At 39.6% G+C, this 16,674-nt stretch overlaps 1 protein-coding gene across 3 annotated transcripts in view; it reads right to left on the bottom strand.

The window, feature by feature from the left end:
- The window catches only part of VCL (vinculin), a 118,928-nt gene that overhangs the window by 24,663 nt on the left and 77,591 nt on the right, over positions 1–16,674 (bottom strand). For 2 of the 3 annotated variants that reach the window (XM_069068288.1, XM_069068287.1), the window contains exons 7-10: positions 10,886–10,976; positions 8,674–8,821; positions 6,015–6,168; positions 5,080–5,255 (exon numbers count right to left, since the gene is read on the bottom strand). In XM_069068288.1, the coding sequence (XP_068924389.1) occupies positions 5,080–5,255; positions 6,015–6,168; positions 8,674–8,821; positions 10,886–10,976 (569 nt within the window). Of the gene's footprint in view, positions 1–5,079; positions 5,256–6,014; positions 6,169–8,673; positions 8,822–10,885; positions 10,980–16,674 lie in introns of all 3 variants that reach the window. The other variant, XM_069068286.1, reaches the window with a different exon arrangement.

Below are 16,674 nucleotides of genomic sequence, written 5' to 3'. Positions count from 1 at the left end.
AAGGCATTTCAGGTGAGGGGGAAGAGAGCAAAGATCCATAAGAGAGAATGCACATGATTAGTGTTGGTCTGAAGAAAAGAATTATGAAAAGGAATATTGAGAGAGAAGGCTGGAAAGATAGATCAGATCCCACAAGATGAAAAGTCTAGAATATCAGGATAAAAAATACTGTGCAGCGTGTGACGATATGTGCACAGCATTATGTTAGTCAAAACCGACAACCTGAGGTGGCTAAGTGGTGCACTGGCCCTGGAGACAGGAGGACCTGAGTTGAAATCTGGCCTCAGACACTTAACAGTTAGTAGCGGTGTGACCTTGGGCAAGTTACCTAACCCCAAACTGACCTGCCCTCCCCCCTCCAAAAAGCAACTCCCCCTAAAAAAACAGACAACCCAAAAGGAATGAGATTAACACAGATTAACTTTTTTTTTTTAAGTCAGGGATGGAGAAGCAACATGGCACAGTAGATAGAAGGCCTGGGTTAAGCTGTCGAAAAGGTGCTGCTGATCATTAGTCGTTCCTCACTAGGGGCCTCCGACGCTGACACAACCAACTACAGGTCAGGTCAAAACTCTTGAGGCCAAGCACACAGCTGAGCAAAGAGCACATGCCTCCCCCCAGGTATAAACAGAGATATCCAGGGGTTCCAGGCCATGGCAGGGGGGTCCAGCCGGCCATGACGCAAATGGCTGAGGAGAGTTTGGAAGATTCACCCATCCCACAGGAGACAACAGGGCTGCAGGTAAGGAGTTTAGTAACTGAAAACGAACCCACTTTGTCCAGCATTGCGGCACCACTTGTCTTTTCAAAGCTGATGACAGCCATGACATCATCCCATGCTCACAGGCAGCTCTCCCCAAACCTGCTTTCTCCCACTTCTCCCCTCTGCCCCACAAAGCTCATTCCTGGGAAAATCTCATCTTTCTGCATTCACCACCCTCTGAGGAGCCAGGAATGCCAACATCTCCACTTAATGAGGGAGCTCCACTCCAATATAGCCTCATTTCTCACCTGGCTGCTCAGCTCTGATTTTCCACCATGCCCTTTCATCAGTACCTTCCCCTGCTTATCAGCTTCCTTTTGTGTGTTATCTTTCCTCATTAGACTGTAAGTTCCTTGACAGCAGTAGTTGTACTGATTATTTATTGACTGCTGACTTCACCTCCACTGCCCCCATTATAGACGCCCTGCACATTCAGGGTACTTCTGAGAAATACAAATAGGTTTTCAATGGGGAAGGAGCAGGGACACCTGATGTAACCTAATAGGGAAGGGTCCAAGAAATTAACTTCATGCTAAAGACAAGTGAAGAAGAAAGGGCAAGACCTTTTTTCTAAACAGTCATAGAGAGATTCATGGGAGACATGGTCCTTTAAAAGAGGAAACTGAGATGCTGAAGCTTTTGTAAGAGACATCACCTGAGAAACAAAGCTTGAGATTTTCTTACTAAAGACACAGCATGGTGAGGAAGAATAGGTTGGCCCTGCTTACATTTGGCCAACAGGAGTGTCTGCACAACTTCTGTTCTTCTCATGATGAAAAGAGATAATCCACTGCAAAGATATGAGATTTGGAGTTGGGAAAACCTTGACTTGAATTCTGCCTCTGACACTAATACCTTTAGTCCCTACATATTTAAATGAGACAACTTATAATAAAGTTGGGTTTTTTTGCAAAATTTGAAGCACCAGATAAATTTCAGCTTTTTTTTTTTTTTGCTTTTTGGAGGGGGGCAGGTAGGGCAATTGGGGTTAAGTGACTTGCCCAAGGTCACACAGCTAGTTTTTGTGTTCGGTGTCTGAGGCTGGATTTGAACTCAGGTCCTCCTGACTCCAGGGCCAGTGCTCTATTCACTGTGCCACCTAGCTGTTCCGATTTCAGCTATTTTTTTAAAAAGCAAATGATCCTTGCAAAATAACTGGAGAATGTTTAAAGCATTTATGAGCATATCCGTCATGAAATATAGGAATAATACAAATGCAACTACAAAAAGCTCCTTACAGACATACAGACCTAAATAGCTGGAAAAATACTGTTGCTCACAGGGAAGTCATGCCAACAGAGTCAGCGTTTAAATAGCTCATTGAGGTTTGCAAAGCCTCTGCCTCTGCTATCCCATTTGATCCACACAATGGGCCTTGTGAGGCGGGTACTATTATCAACTACATTTTAAAGATGAGGAAATGCAGGCTGAGAAAGGTTAAGCTACTTGCAAGGCTCACATAACCACTACAACCTTTTTTTTTTTTTTTTTTTTTTTTTTTTGGAGAGGGGAAGGCAGGGCAATTGGGCTTAAGTGACTTGCCCAAGGTCACACGGCTACTGTTGAGTGTCTGAGGTCGGATTTGAATGCAGGTCTTCCTGACTCAAACAGCAGTGCTCTTTCTACTAGGCCATCTAGCTGCCTAGCTTTGCCTCCCTTTACGCCTCTGCCAAGTGGAGGTAACCCGGTCCTGCCTCCCTCACGGAATTATTATACCACCTGGCTTCATAAAAACAGCAACACCACCTAAATTTATTATTAGTACGATGCCAATCAAGCTACTGGGAGCTAGAAAAATCAATAAAGAAATTAATCTAGAAAAAAATAAACGGTCAAGAATCTCAAGGGAAATAAGACACAAATGAACATAGTAGCACAGAGTTCAATAAACTCAAAGATGCCAAATTATGAAGCAAGAACTCACTACTTAACAAAACCTTCTGGGAAAGCCAGTGAGCGACCTAGCAGAAATCAGGTACAGACCGACAAAGCTCACATTATGTCCCAAGCTCCAAAGAGATACACAACATAGACAAAAAGAGTGACATCACAAACAACTTGAAGGAACAAGTAAATTACCTTTCAGATCAATGGATAGAGAAAGAGCTGAAGACCAAACAGGGCATAGAGGAAGGAGATCAAGGAAGAAAACATGGACAGTTCTGATTCCAGTAAAATTTAAAAGTTTTTATACAAACAAAACAAAATTCGAAGGGAAAGTGAACAAGGGAAAAATATCTTTGCACGAAGTCTCTCTGAAAAATATCTAGTATCCTAAATATATAAGGAACCAACTCAAATGTATTAGGACAAGAGCCATTTCCCAATAGATAAATGGTCAAAGGATATGAGAACAGGCAGTTCTCAAAGGAAGAAATCCAACCCAAATATATTAAAACAATATTCCAAGGGGTGGCTAGGTGGCACAGTGAATAGAGCACTGGCCCTGGAGTCAGGAGGACCTGAGTTCAAATCTGACCTCAGACACTTAACACGTATTAGCCATGTGACCTTGGGCAAGTCACTTAACCCAGTGCAAAAAACAATATTCCAAATCATTTTAGAAATAATTAGAAAGATGTGAAGTAAAGCAGCTCTGAAGGTCTACCCCACACTAATCAGATTATCAATGATGATTTTTTTTAAAAAAGGAAAATTATAATTGTTGAAGGGGATACAGGAAAACAGGCACTCCAATGCACCATTGGTGGAGTTGTAAATTCATTCACGCATTCTGAAAGTAATTTAGAGTAAGTTCCAAAATACTAAACTGCACACACCCTTTGTCTGACCCAGTTATATCACTATTAGGTCTATACACAAAGACCTCAAAGAAAGAAGAAACAGACCCATTTGAATAAAAAGATCTGTCAGCTTTTTTAGTGGTACCAAAGAAGTGGAAACAAAGAGAGTGCCCATCTATTAAGGAATGACTAGAAAAATTATCACTTATGAATGTACTGGAATATTTTTGAGTTGTAAGAAATGATGAAAAGGATAGTTTCAGAGAAACCTGGTCTGATGTTGAGCGAAGTGAAAAGAAATAGGTAAACAATTCATACAAAAACAACATTATAAAGACAAAAATCTTTGAAAGACTTGGGAACTCTGTTCAAAGCAAAGACCAACTAGCACTCCAGAGGGCTATTTATAAAGTATGTTACTAGCCTTTTGATAAGACTGGCTGGTAATGGATTTAAGAGGCAGAATAACAAATACCCTATTGGACACAGCCAATGTGGGAAACTATTTGTTTAACTATGCATATTTCTTATAAGGGCTTTTTTTTTTTCATTTTATTTACTCAACTGGGGGGAGGGAGAGTGAAGAGGGAAGAAAGGATAAGGATAGGATAAGCCCCAAAAAGGAAAAAAAAAAACAGAAAGAAAACAAGGAAAATGGGACTGATGAGGTACCTTTTTTTTTTTAAATGAACAGAAGAGCAGGAAAGGCAGAAAGTATAGAAAGAATAGCTTTGAAAGCTACAGGTTGAATTTATTAGAATTAAAAAGAACAGTAAGCTATATACAAAAGAGATCTACAGTTTCACGTAAAAATGCTTTCTGTTCTACTAGGAATATGTAAATACGCCTTTTATTTGATGCTTGCTAAGGTCAGTCAAAAAAATGAATTGTATAAAAGAGAACTTGTATAGGAATCAGGTGTCCTAGGTTCTAGACAAGGGTTATGGTCCCATTATGCAACTAACTTAACTATGGCCCCAGGACAATTACTTTATCTTGCTGTGCCTTGGTTTTGCCATTGACAAAATGGGGGTGTTATCTCAGGTCACAGCTTTAGAGGTGACAGGGACCTTTGGGGCCATCAAGGCCAAACCTTTCATTTTGTAGATGAGGAAGCTGAGACTCAGAGAAGGTAAGTGACTTCTGCAGGGTCACACAGCCAGTAAATGTCCGAGCTGGGACAAGAGCCCAGGCCTTCCTACATCTGAGTCCATCACTACTTCTCAGACTGTACTGCTTCAGGATAAGGGAGCAGTTCAATCACTGCACAGAATCCCTTCGAGGACCAAATGAAATAAGGCTGCTGCTGCCTTCAAAGTTAATGCACATGATCTTTATTTATCAAATGGTAAATAACAGAAGAGTAGAGTTGCACATGTAATCGTTCACAACCACTTTTCCAAGGTGTTTTGCTTAATTGTTTATAGGATCTGGAGATGTTTGAACATAATTTTGTTTTGTTAATTGAATAACTGGTTTTGTCCGGGAGGAAATTACTTAGTTTTGAAAAAGCCCATACACATGTATTAATTAAATGTTAAATTCTCCCTCAAATGAAAAATCATTACTTACTGTCTCCGCAGATCTGACAACTTAGAAGTCAGAGCAGAGATTTCTCCAAGGGAACGCAAAATGTCATCTCTTTCCTTGGGATCATCACACAATTCTGCAATTTTCCGAGCTTCAGTCAAAGCACCTCGAATCTGTTCTTCTCCTTCAGGGCCCCCATTTGGATCTGCAAGCCAATTCTTCATATAAAGAAATGGCAGAAAACAAACAAAAAAAACAACAAATGAATGAATGAATGATGTTGACAGTGAATTTCTTAATGACTCTTAAGAACCAAACTACAGCATCTTGTTAACATTGTCTAGCAAAGCTATTAGACCTATTTCCACACAAGTACAAGCATAGTCATTTTTTAAAAGACTGACCTGTTTTTATACAATGTTACAAGAATACTTCGCTAAAAGTCAATCTTTCCTATTTTTAAGAAATAAATAAAACCATTTCTCTTCAGAGAAAATAGAGCATTTTCACAAATATTTTCACAAAAACATGACTTTGGGTCAATCAAGCCTGATTATTTTGTATTCACATAAATTTAACATCTGCTTGCCCCTGCTAAGTGTTTCTTTAAAAATCACTTACTCTGTACAAATACAGCTATAGTTACTGGAATGAAAGATTATATGTCCACTCTATTCAACATCAAAACTATATTCTTTCTGCACCCATTACAGTGCTTGATATCAACTGTTCAAAATAAAGATCCTGATTCTAAAATATCAAAGCATTAGTCTAAAGCTGTGTGATTTTCAAAGTTAACCTTCAGAAGCTAAGAATCAGTTACTGGACAAGAACACCCCCCTCTAGTCATGACTGACAACAAGATAAATCACCCTCTCCTGACTGTCTTCGAGGAAAAGAGAAAAGACAACTTGGGACGTTCACTGAATGTATCTCTGTCCCCCACCCCCACTCCCACCCCAAACCAACCGTAGTACCTGGGCAGCATCAATTTTCTTTGCAATGCTTTGTTTTGAATTGGTCATGGCCTCCAGTTTGCGTGCCGCGTTCTCCACCTTTGCTGTGAGCATATCTAGACCCTGAGACACCTGCTGGGCTTTCTGCATGGCCATGGGTGTGGCTCCTTGTCCTCTATTCAAGACAGAGATAGACTGTTATTGTGACCCTGCAAATACGCAGTCGCAAAATGTTCCACCCAACAGAAAAGTACAAGTCATTTTTGTACTTGTATCCTTTCCCTTCTTCAACAAATCTGGAAGAGCACATAGGCATAAACAAAGCAAGGCATCTGCTTTCTCTGCTGCTTTTAAGAATACATCATTAGCTCAGTGGAGAGGCAAAGCCACTTAGAAAACCAGGGCTACAAAAGGAATCACCTCAAAAAACCCTGAAACATTAGGAAATAATTTCTCTTAGCAGTTACTATATAATCCACCTTAAAGTCCAAAGAAAACTGTGTTCCCAATTATACTGGCCTTTGTCACCATAGTGGCACACTCTTGAGAAATGTCTACTTTCAGACATTATTAGCAAGTATACATTTCCAGAGTACCTCAGTTTTCTGATACATAGAATAGCTGATAGTTTCATTTGAAAATCTCCACTCTGCTTCTCTGTGACCTACTTCTGCGAAGTAAGCCCAGTCGGTAGACATGTAGTTAAAGAAAACTGAGCATGTCTGTGGCAAACTGAGGACAGCACTAAATAGATTTTAGGTTATTCCACTAAGATAGCTAACTCCTAAAGAACCCATTTTCCAACCTCTATTTCTTGTAACCCAGTGATGCTATTGTCCCTAAGAACTCTCATTTACCATTAGATCAATCAGTGAAAGTGCTGAAGGGCCTCACACTCATCTGATTGGATTTCTTTTCAACAAGACCTGGATAAAGAGCAGTCCCACTTAGCAGGTCAAAGGGAATTTTTCAAGTCAGAAGAACTACCATACTCCTTCAGATCTTTGATTCAGCTAGTCCCATCTTCTCCCACAGGATGGCTTCCCTTGATAATTGATCATGAATCTGTCATTCGTGAAATAATCAGAGCTTTCTTTCTATATTCCATTGTATTCATTTCTGAGTAGTGTGTTCTAAAAATTTATTATCTACTATGTAAAACAGTACATTCTTCCATTCAAACCTTGAAGACATGTAAGATTTGTTCCGCTTTTCCAGGATTGGGAGAATGGTCTTTATGATTTAAACTCTAATCTTTCAAATCAATCTTCTTAAGTTTTCAACTTTCCAAACTAAAAAACCTTAATATTTTCCATTTTCCCTCCTATAGCAGTTACAGCCCTCGATATTCTTAATCTCTCTCTTTTTATTGAGAAAGAGCAAAATATACATGTAACCACAAAAAGGCACCTTTGAGAACTCCACATCAGAATCTTCTTTTGGGGAGATAGAAGGTCTGTGAAAGCAGGATATTAGTTGAGGACAGAAAGGGGCGCCCACAATTCTGCCAAACCTCCTCAGTGCTTGTCAGGACTGAAAAAGGACTTGCTTTTGAATTTTCTACAAAGCTCCATTTACATCCATGATACAAAACTAAGTTTTTAAAAAGGGTTTGCTAAGATTTTAAGGTTAGGTTTATGTTTCATGTCCTTCCTTTTTAAGGTACAGAACAAGTGGTTCCTTTGTATAAATGAAGTAATGTCTTGTGATGACTACATTTCCAATTATGTACAATGCCTAGGACAGTCCCTAGGCCCTGTTTGGGGACATTCTATATTGTCTTTCAGGACATTCTGGTAACAAAATTAGTGTTTAAACTTGCCCTACATTACAGTTTGACCCCAGGCTACTGCCTGATGGATGAAGCTGTCTTAGAAGAATAATCTTTCTATACTATAGTGCATATATATTCCCTTGGATGTGCTCCAAAACAGAACTGCTCTACAATAAATTTTGTTCTTGAGAAAATGGGGCTATACCCAGGTTTATACTATTTTTTTCCTTAAATGCCAAGAGTGTAGAGTAACAGAAAGGGACAGTTACACAATCAAAAGAAAACTGACAATGTATGGTCCAGAAAAAAGATTTGAGAATTATGAATCAGAAAATGCCAACCAGTTTAACCAGGACATTGGTTTAGAAAGAAACTACCAGGAAAATAATTCAAATGTCATTTCTCTTCATGGTCCCTTTCCTTCTTCCTAATGGGGGCCTCAAGATCCCCATTCCCTGGCTTTTGCACAATTTTTCCTTTTTACAAAAGTTCTTCTAAATCTACATTCAGAAACGGAAAAAGTCCCAACAAATATCAATTCAGTTCCAAGATGCATTTAGAGGTGAAGAAGACAGAGCTCTGTATCAACTTTATTACAGAATATTTGTAGGCTGAGAAACTTTTTTTTTAAAGCAGGAAGCTCAGATACAATCACATTAACTTTAATGGTGTGTAAAGTCTATGACAAGTGCTTTCTGAACCCTTTTATTTTACCATGGAACAAGCCAGCACAGATCAATGTAAAAGCTAACGTGTTATCTGGCCCATGGAAAATTATCTTTCTTTAGTAATATTACTGAAATCCACTTTACTTCCAATAATGCTGAGAAGTCTAAAACTAAATAAGCCAAGAGTTCTTCCTGATCTACTCCACAAAGCTGCTCATTGAAACCAGAGGCAGTTTACCTGGCTCGATGTTCAGCCACTTGGTCAGTCATCTGCCCTAACATTTTGCAGGTTCCCAGGATCTCTCTGCGTTCTTTCCCAGCACAGAGTTCACCAACCTTGCCAGCTTCATCCAAGATCTGCCTGATCGCTTGCTCCCCAACATCTCCTATGGGCAATTACAAGATTTATGATATTTACATGCTGATGTCATGAGTCACTTCATTCACTGAGAAACAAAATGTTTGTTGTATTTTTAAACACTGGAAAGAGGGGACAGAGGGCAATCAACTCAATAGCCAATAGTCAAATTGTGCCCCTGCAACCATAGAGATTCCTGCAAAGAGTTCTTAGAACCAAAAGCATTTGGAGATATAAAGAAGCCTGTGCTAAGACTATGGCTGATAAGACCAGAATGACCATTTAAGGATATTTAGGGACACCAATCTCCTTTATAAATATTGGTTTAAGGAATCTGTCAGCTATAACAGCTTACTCAGTCCCTACCTTTATAGAAAATACAACCAGCTCTCCCCAATTCTCATGAACATCAACTACTCTGCTTAAGGACTCTTTTGACATACTTGAAATCTTACTTTACTCTCACTATAGGAAAGATGGATGAGGTCTTTTAAATCAAAATAATCACTTCCCTGTTCAGGAAACCAGTAAGTGTAAAAAGTCCTGCCCTACCTTTCTATGGTTCTTTCTGTGTCTGAGAGGTAGAATGATCCATTCCCAAAAGGGAATAGGGGAAAAACAGAGGAGCTAGCTGGGAGAACTGGATAGAAAAGCTAATGGTATTTCAACATTTTTGTTTGAACTAGAATCATGTCTCATTTTTCTGGAATCATCAGGCAATCAAATAATAAATTAATTCCTCAGACAACTGAGGCAACAAAAGTGTTTACTGGAACATTTTCTAAAACACATGTTTTCCTGCCTCAGTAAACAGAGTATTCTGAATATTTTCTTGATGACTCCATAGCACCATTATCATTATAAACACGAAGTACTTTACTGAACTATATTCTAATACAATGATGCCCACAGAGATATATCTTTGGGTCTGTAGGGTAGTTTACTCTTATATAAGAAAGTGCCACACTACTGGGCTTCCCTAGCTGGTATATCTCCTGTTTTCTCGCTCAATGCCTGCCATCCCTTCTTGCTGCTATCAGGGTGTTTGCTTCTAATAGTCCCTTTGTCCTCTTATTTGGCTATCCGTCCAGGAAGACTAAAAGTTGCTGGGGAATAAGATCGTCCAATCAGTAACCTTAATTTTATATACAATACAGATTCACAATCAAAAGACTCAGGCGTAAGACTGGTTTGATTCCTTTCTTATAGTGGAGGGCACATTGACCGATTCTCTCTTTGAGTCAGTCCTTGTAAAGGAAGACTAAGGAAGGGATAAAACTAGGTCTCAGATGAATGGAAGAGATCATACTTGGTGGGGAGAGAATGCTAGAGAGAATCCTCCAGAAGAAGGATACCTGAGCTCTGGACACAGCTCGACCCCTCCTCATCAGCTGTGTACATCTGAGAAGACAATTCACCTCCCTGGACCATGGCTTTGTCATGGACAAATTAACATGTGATCTCTAAAGCCCACGCTAGCTCTAGCAGGCTATGAGACTGCATTTCAAATGAAGGGGATCATTTGTGTGACAACCAGACTGGACAGACTTATGAGTATGGGCCTAGTTAGAAGCTGTATCTACTACTGGAGGACCAGCATGGGAAGGTCTGAAAAGAGTGGCTGCCGTGTAATGGGGCTTTCAGACACTGTTGCTTTGCTGCTTTTGAAGACCCTCTGCCATGGTGTGCTGTGTCTAGAATAGCTACCACTCAGATGGCACCTTCAAGGTTTACAAAGCACTTTACAATCATTATCTCATTTGGTCTTCACAACAACACTGGGAAGTAAGTCCTATTCTTATTCCCATTTTACAGTTGAGAAAACTGAGACTGGGAAAGGATAAGTGACTTGCCCTGGGTCCCCCAGTTAGTAAGGGTCTGAGACAGGATTTGAACTCAGGTCTTCCTGACTCCAGGCTGGGAGTTCTATCCACTGTACCACCTATTTGCCTACATACTACAGAGCAGCTAATAGCTACATGAATGGAAGGAGGTCCCCTCTATTTGTGTGGTAAATCTTGGGTGGAATGTACAAACATTCATTTTTTAACCCAGGACTGACAAAGCTACAAAAGCACAACCAAAATCTTACCTGGCGAGGCAGTGGGATCACGGAGCCAACCTTTAGCCTGGTTCAGTTTAGAATCAATGGAGGCCAAAGCTCTCTTCATGGCTTCAGTGTCCTTGGAAGAGAAATTCTTAGTGATTTTCTTGCCAAAATTGTGCTGATATAATACAAAGTAGACAGATGCAGCAGTAACAGAACATAGCGAGGAGACCCCTGCGTTAGCTTTATTTTTTAAAGATACTGCTCACACAACAACTCTTACTTCAGTTCTCAAAATGCAGCATACCTTGCATGCAAATCTTCTGTTAATTCCATTCACGTTCTTATTGTCCCTCACTGCTAAAATCCCTGGAGCCAAAAGCATTTTCATATCTATGTCAAAAAGAGAAGCTCCTGACAAAAACCTCATTAACAGTCTTTCTGCCCAACAACATTCATTTTGTACAGTCCTGGTGATGGAAGCCCTTCCCATCATAGGCAGACTCATTAGCGTGTTGGGCCACAGATAGCCTTTTAAAACACATAAAAACTGACGATAACCCTTCACTGTGCTTAGTGAAACCACAAGAACTCTGGGTGAATGGTTCCTAAAAGTTAAAAGTATTAATTTCAGTTTATTTAGCATTCTACAGAAGAAAATACTGAACTCTAGTGGAAAGGTATTATAGAAGAATGTAAGAGAAAAGGTATTTAAGGTCCAAATTTTTTACATACTCTCTCCCCTTTTCCTCATCTCCTAATCCCATCTACCACTGGTTCCTTACCCGTAACCCCAAGAATGGGAAAGGATCAAACAGGTTTCAATTTATCAATCACAACTAGAATTGACACTAAGTAAGATAAGTATTACTTATATAGCAAGGTGGGCCAATGGACAGAGCACCAGGCTTGGAGTCAGTGAGACATGGATTCCAATCCAGCATCATTCACTAACTAGGTAACCATGGGCAAGTCACTTCACTTCTGTTTGCCTCACTGTCTTCATCTATTAAATGGGGACAATAATAGCATCAACCTCCCAGGCTTGTTGTGTAGATCCAATGAGACAAGCATTGTCAAGTGCTGAGCTTAGTGAATGCCAGATTAAAGTTAATATTACCATTACTATGGATATCCATCATTAATAATGACACTCAGAAGCAAGGACACATGTCTGAGGTAGGATGTGAACTGAGTCTTCCCAACTCCTGGCCCAGTGGCCTAGGTGCTATACAGCAGTTACAATCTACATGAATGAGCCATGCAGACATAATCAGAAATACCTAAAGTATTGAAGTAAATTCTCCTCCACTTCTGTCGAAAATTTTGGGCCAAATGTACAAATATTAGATTTTTTTTTACCAATAATAATGACAACAACTTCATCTTTCAGGCTATTTTATAAGAATATTGACAAATCACTTTTTAAAGCAATCTTCGGTATGCTCTAAAAGCCACCTTCTTTTCTGCTGGAGAAGGACTGGGCATCATAGCTCCCTTAGAGCAGCCAATAAGTCCTTAACACTCTAGAGAATGTGAAAAATCCTTAACATTCCCTATCCTTTCACTGTCCCAGTTGTTTCCAGGATCTCACCACATGGGGGCACTGCCCAACAGTGGCCATAGTAATATAGGCTTGTGTGGTTAGCGAGCCCAAAGCCGAACTCTGCACATTTCAATTAAGCACAGGGGGCCAATGTCTCACTATTCTCTCTTTTCCAAATTAACAACTGAAGTCCACTATCCCCACGCAGTGCCCTTCTAAACCGGACAACAAAGGGAGACCACTTACTTCTCTCTGTAATCATTCATAGCAAAGTCTCACTCCCTAAGACTAATTACAGAGGACAAAATAGTCTGTTTAGTTTTAATTTGCCTTAATCCACTGGAGAAGGAAACAGCAAACCACTCCAGTATCTTTGCCAAGAAAACTCCATGGACGGTGTTGGCTTGCCATGGTCCACAGAGTCATAAGAAGTCGGACACACATTGCTTCCAGCTCAAAAATTCAACTGTTCCAACCTTATTAAAGGCCGATATAACCAAGTCAAGAACAGAACTGATAATAAAGTTCCCTTTTAAACAGTTTGTCTAGTTTGCAAAGTATCTTCCTCACAGCAGCCCAGTGAGGTGATAATGAAATAAAGCAGAAAATAAAAACTAAAAATAACAGTCACACTCATTTTCTAGATGAGGAAACCGAGACTCAGAGAACACTGATGACTTGTCTCCAGCTCCCAATCATGGAAAAACTGGGATCTGAAGCAAAGTCTCTTGCCTCTAAGTGCTATGTTCTTTCTACACCACCAAACAGCTTCACAACAATTTATCTGGAAACCATTCTCCCTAGAGGACAGGTCTATAAATGTAAAAACGTTATCTGTTCACTAAAAAAAAAAAAAACCTAATGTATTCAGTAAGAAACCTATGGATATCTGAATGTATTTCAGGAGCCTGAAACCACATTATGAAAATATTTAATGCCCAGTCTCATATTATTTCATATACTATATTATATACTATATTGAAGGGCTCCAGGCAATCAGGACTTAGGAGTCTCCAAGCTTACAGGAATGAAGGGTAGGGGATTCTTGGGCCTTACAATGATTTTGTATGAGAGTCAACAACAATTTTCTAGTGGGCTGATTTCAGCTTCCAACTTATAACTACATAAAACATTGCCCTGAATTATTCATCTCTACAGGTCAAATTTCCATCACTTGATAATCAATGACCTAGATAGATGACAACTTTCTGTATCCACTGCCTTAAAAAAAACTGAACCCCAAAGGAATAACTAGAGATCTATTCAGTCCCCTCGCAAAACGTTTCATTTGTCTCCCTAACAAAGTAGGATAGTGAATGTGTCAGAATGAAGGAAAAAATGCTATACTCATGAAATGAGTAATTTACAACTGAGTGGGAGAGATGGCAGCATCAAGATGTTCAAATTAAGCAGCTTGTTTTTCCTCACATAAATACGGGGTAAATTGGGAAGACTACTTTGAAGCTGAGAATTTCACTTAGTTTAACAAGGCTTCCAAAGGGGCAGATGTCTGGAGATTATTACATACAGTTTTTACCATAGTCACTTGAAAAGAACACACTTTCGAAAGTCAATTTCTATGAAAAATAAAAGTATCCATAAGTCTTGTTGTTTTAATCTCCCAAGAATCCCATGTTCCATTTATGGTGTGACATTTGTTACAGCAGAACTGTATATAGTACAGTTATATTTAAACATAAGACAAAAATTCAGATACAATTGGAAGAAAAGCAATATTAGGAGAGGGTAATTATTCTATGCACTCAAGAAGATGGACCTGGATACAAGCTAGGTGGATCTCTAATTCAATAAAGTAAAAAGCTACACCTGCATCCAATTACCTTCCACCTACACCCTTCAGCTTCCTGTCAGCACCTTCTCAAAGGAAGGCTGAAATAAGTGGGAAATGAAGGATCGTTTCAGCTGGTTTTTCTTCCCTTTACCAACAATTCTTTATGTGAACACATAAGATGTACTGAAAAAGGAAAGCCTGTGTTGATTTGGCATTGTTCCCACTTAGCAAAAGGCAGACAACATAAAGATACCCTTTAAAATACCTTTCCAGCAACAATGAAACTCACTTTCAGTCATAGCACATTTTTAAACAGAAATGGCTTCACCCAAAAATAACCAAGAAGGACCGAACTCAGGGACAGCACCAAGACCTCCAAGGTGCCTGACAATTTCACGAACAGGCAAAAGGAGAACCCCCTATGACCATTCTACTTCCCCAAGCCACCCATCACTCCTTATCCTGGCCCTGGACCCACACCTCCCATCCAGCCTTACTCAAAAAAAAAAAAATGAGGCTTGTTGAAAAGAAAATTCTAATAATAGAATGAGCTCTTTCAATAGTCAACGTGTAAATAACACTATACAATTAGATGTTCCAGAGTTCATTTGGGTCTGGGTGGGGGGGAAGAATTCACAAATTCCCAGTGGCAATTCTCACATAATGGTGTTTCTAATGAAAAATACTAAATGACTTGGAGAAATCTACACACTTCTCTATTTGGGAGGTGGGGTGGAATGTAAAATTTGGCCCTTGGATCTTTCATCTTTGCAGCAAGGATAAGTATTCTAGTGATGCAGTTTGTAGCTGATATTTCTACTTTTGGTAATGTGTAGCAAAGTCTGGCAGGACAACTAATTTTGTCACCACTTTGGCCCAGTATCAATCCTAGTGTATGACAAAGTACCACAGCAGAAAATTCCACGTAACACCACCAAAAGCCTCAAGTGTGTGAGCTCAGCAGAAGGGCCTGTGGGGTACAGGCACTGCTGGTCACAGAGTCCCTGCCTCTTCTCTCCTCCCACGTCCTTACCAGTCACAGCAAGAGTTAAAACTGATCAAAAAAGATTGGCAGCATTCAGTTGATTCCTTATGAACATGAGAGAAGTCAGTGCAGAAAACTTTCAAAGAGCTGGATTCGGCTGATGTTCGAACAATTTTACTAACTGCAGTGTTCAACAAGAAGCTATCAGTAAACAAGTCTAGAATTTCTGAGTGACTGATTGGTCTTAATAAGACTGTGTAAGCTTGAAAAACCATTTGAAAATTCTTAGCATTTCATGGAATTCAGAAAGGCACAATGACTAACCTTGGTAAAGTCTCCTTAAAAATGGGTTCATGAGGCAAGACGTACATACTTTTACCCCCAATAATTTTTTCCACCTTCTGGGGGAACCCTCAATGTCCAGGAGAAGCCTGCACTAATGAAGAAGCAGGCAACATGTATGGCAAGAGAAAGTTAATTATTTTTGGTTTGGATAGAAAGAAGGAGAGATACCAAATGTACTAAATGTGCATTTACTATTCACAGTTTCCATTTACATGAACTATATCAAGGTGAAAAATACTGCTAAAAATGTCTATGAACTATTTTTGTCCATGATGACATCAGTGAATTAGACCAGTTGATCTAATTCACTTTTTGTCATTCCACACTGCATTTCTCCACCACAATTAGCTTCGGTAATTTCACTGATTCCTTCCACATCACCACAAGGTCAGACTGGCACCATACATAGACAATGCCTTATTCCTTTCTATTACTACTTGAAAAAAAGGAAAGCTAGAGATCTCCACATTCGCTACCTACAAGAAACAAAGAAGGGTTAACAAGAGCTTAGGAACACCAAGGGTGGTTAGATTCCTCCTTCCAGTACAGAGATACAGGATGTTCACTGATCAATTAAAGTTTGGAAACATCCTTTCTTTGCTATTATTGAGATTACTATTAAGTTTTGAAGCCCAGGGCTAATATTAAAAACAGAGCTTTATATATCCATCTGATAATACCAGTTTTATTCTTCAAAACATAAATTCGTTAAGTCTCTATGACTACTTCAGTGTGGGGAACGCTGAGTTTAGGATTTTTATCCAGCAGCACCCCAACCCTATCTTCGTAGGAAAGTCATAGGGAATTGCCTTGGGTTAAGTGACCTACCCAGTGTCATTCAGCATAAGTCTCAGGGTTGATATCTGAGCCCAAGTCTTGATGATTCTAAGCCCAGCACTCTAAACTCTCAACCATGCTGCTTCTAATACTCATCAATCACATTTTAAAGACCTTGAGCAAAGCAACATTCCAGACCTTCCAAAAGAGAATAATGGCAGAGGAATTAAGAGAAAGAAGTAGCATAAGTGACCAAGGGGAATTTTTTACAACAGCAAGTACACAGGTAACTCCAATGTCACCCTGCTCTCCCACACTGGCCTGTACTCTCAGAATGAATGAGTGGAAATGAACAAGCCAAAACAGGAAACTGGAACCTTCCCCAAACA

The sequence above is a fragment of the Petaurus breviceps genome, unplaced genomic scaffold, assembly GCF_028583685.1.
Source record: "Petaurus breviceps papuanus isolate PSGF00001 unplaced genomic scaffold, PetGlider_PUasm1.0 90762, whole genome shotgun sequence".
Lineage (NCBI taxonomy): Eukaryota > Metazoa > Chordata > Mammalia > Diprotodontia > Petauridae > Petaurus > Petaurus breviceps.
Note: the sequence above shows the minus strand (reverse complement) of the source record. Positions and strands in the feature narration are given on the sequence as shown.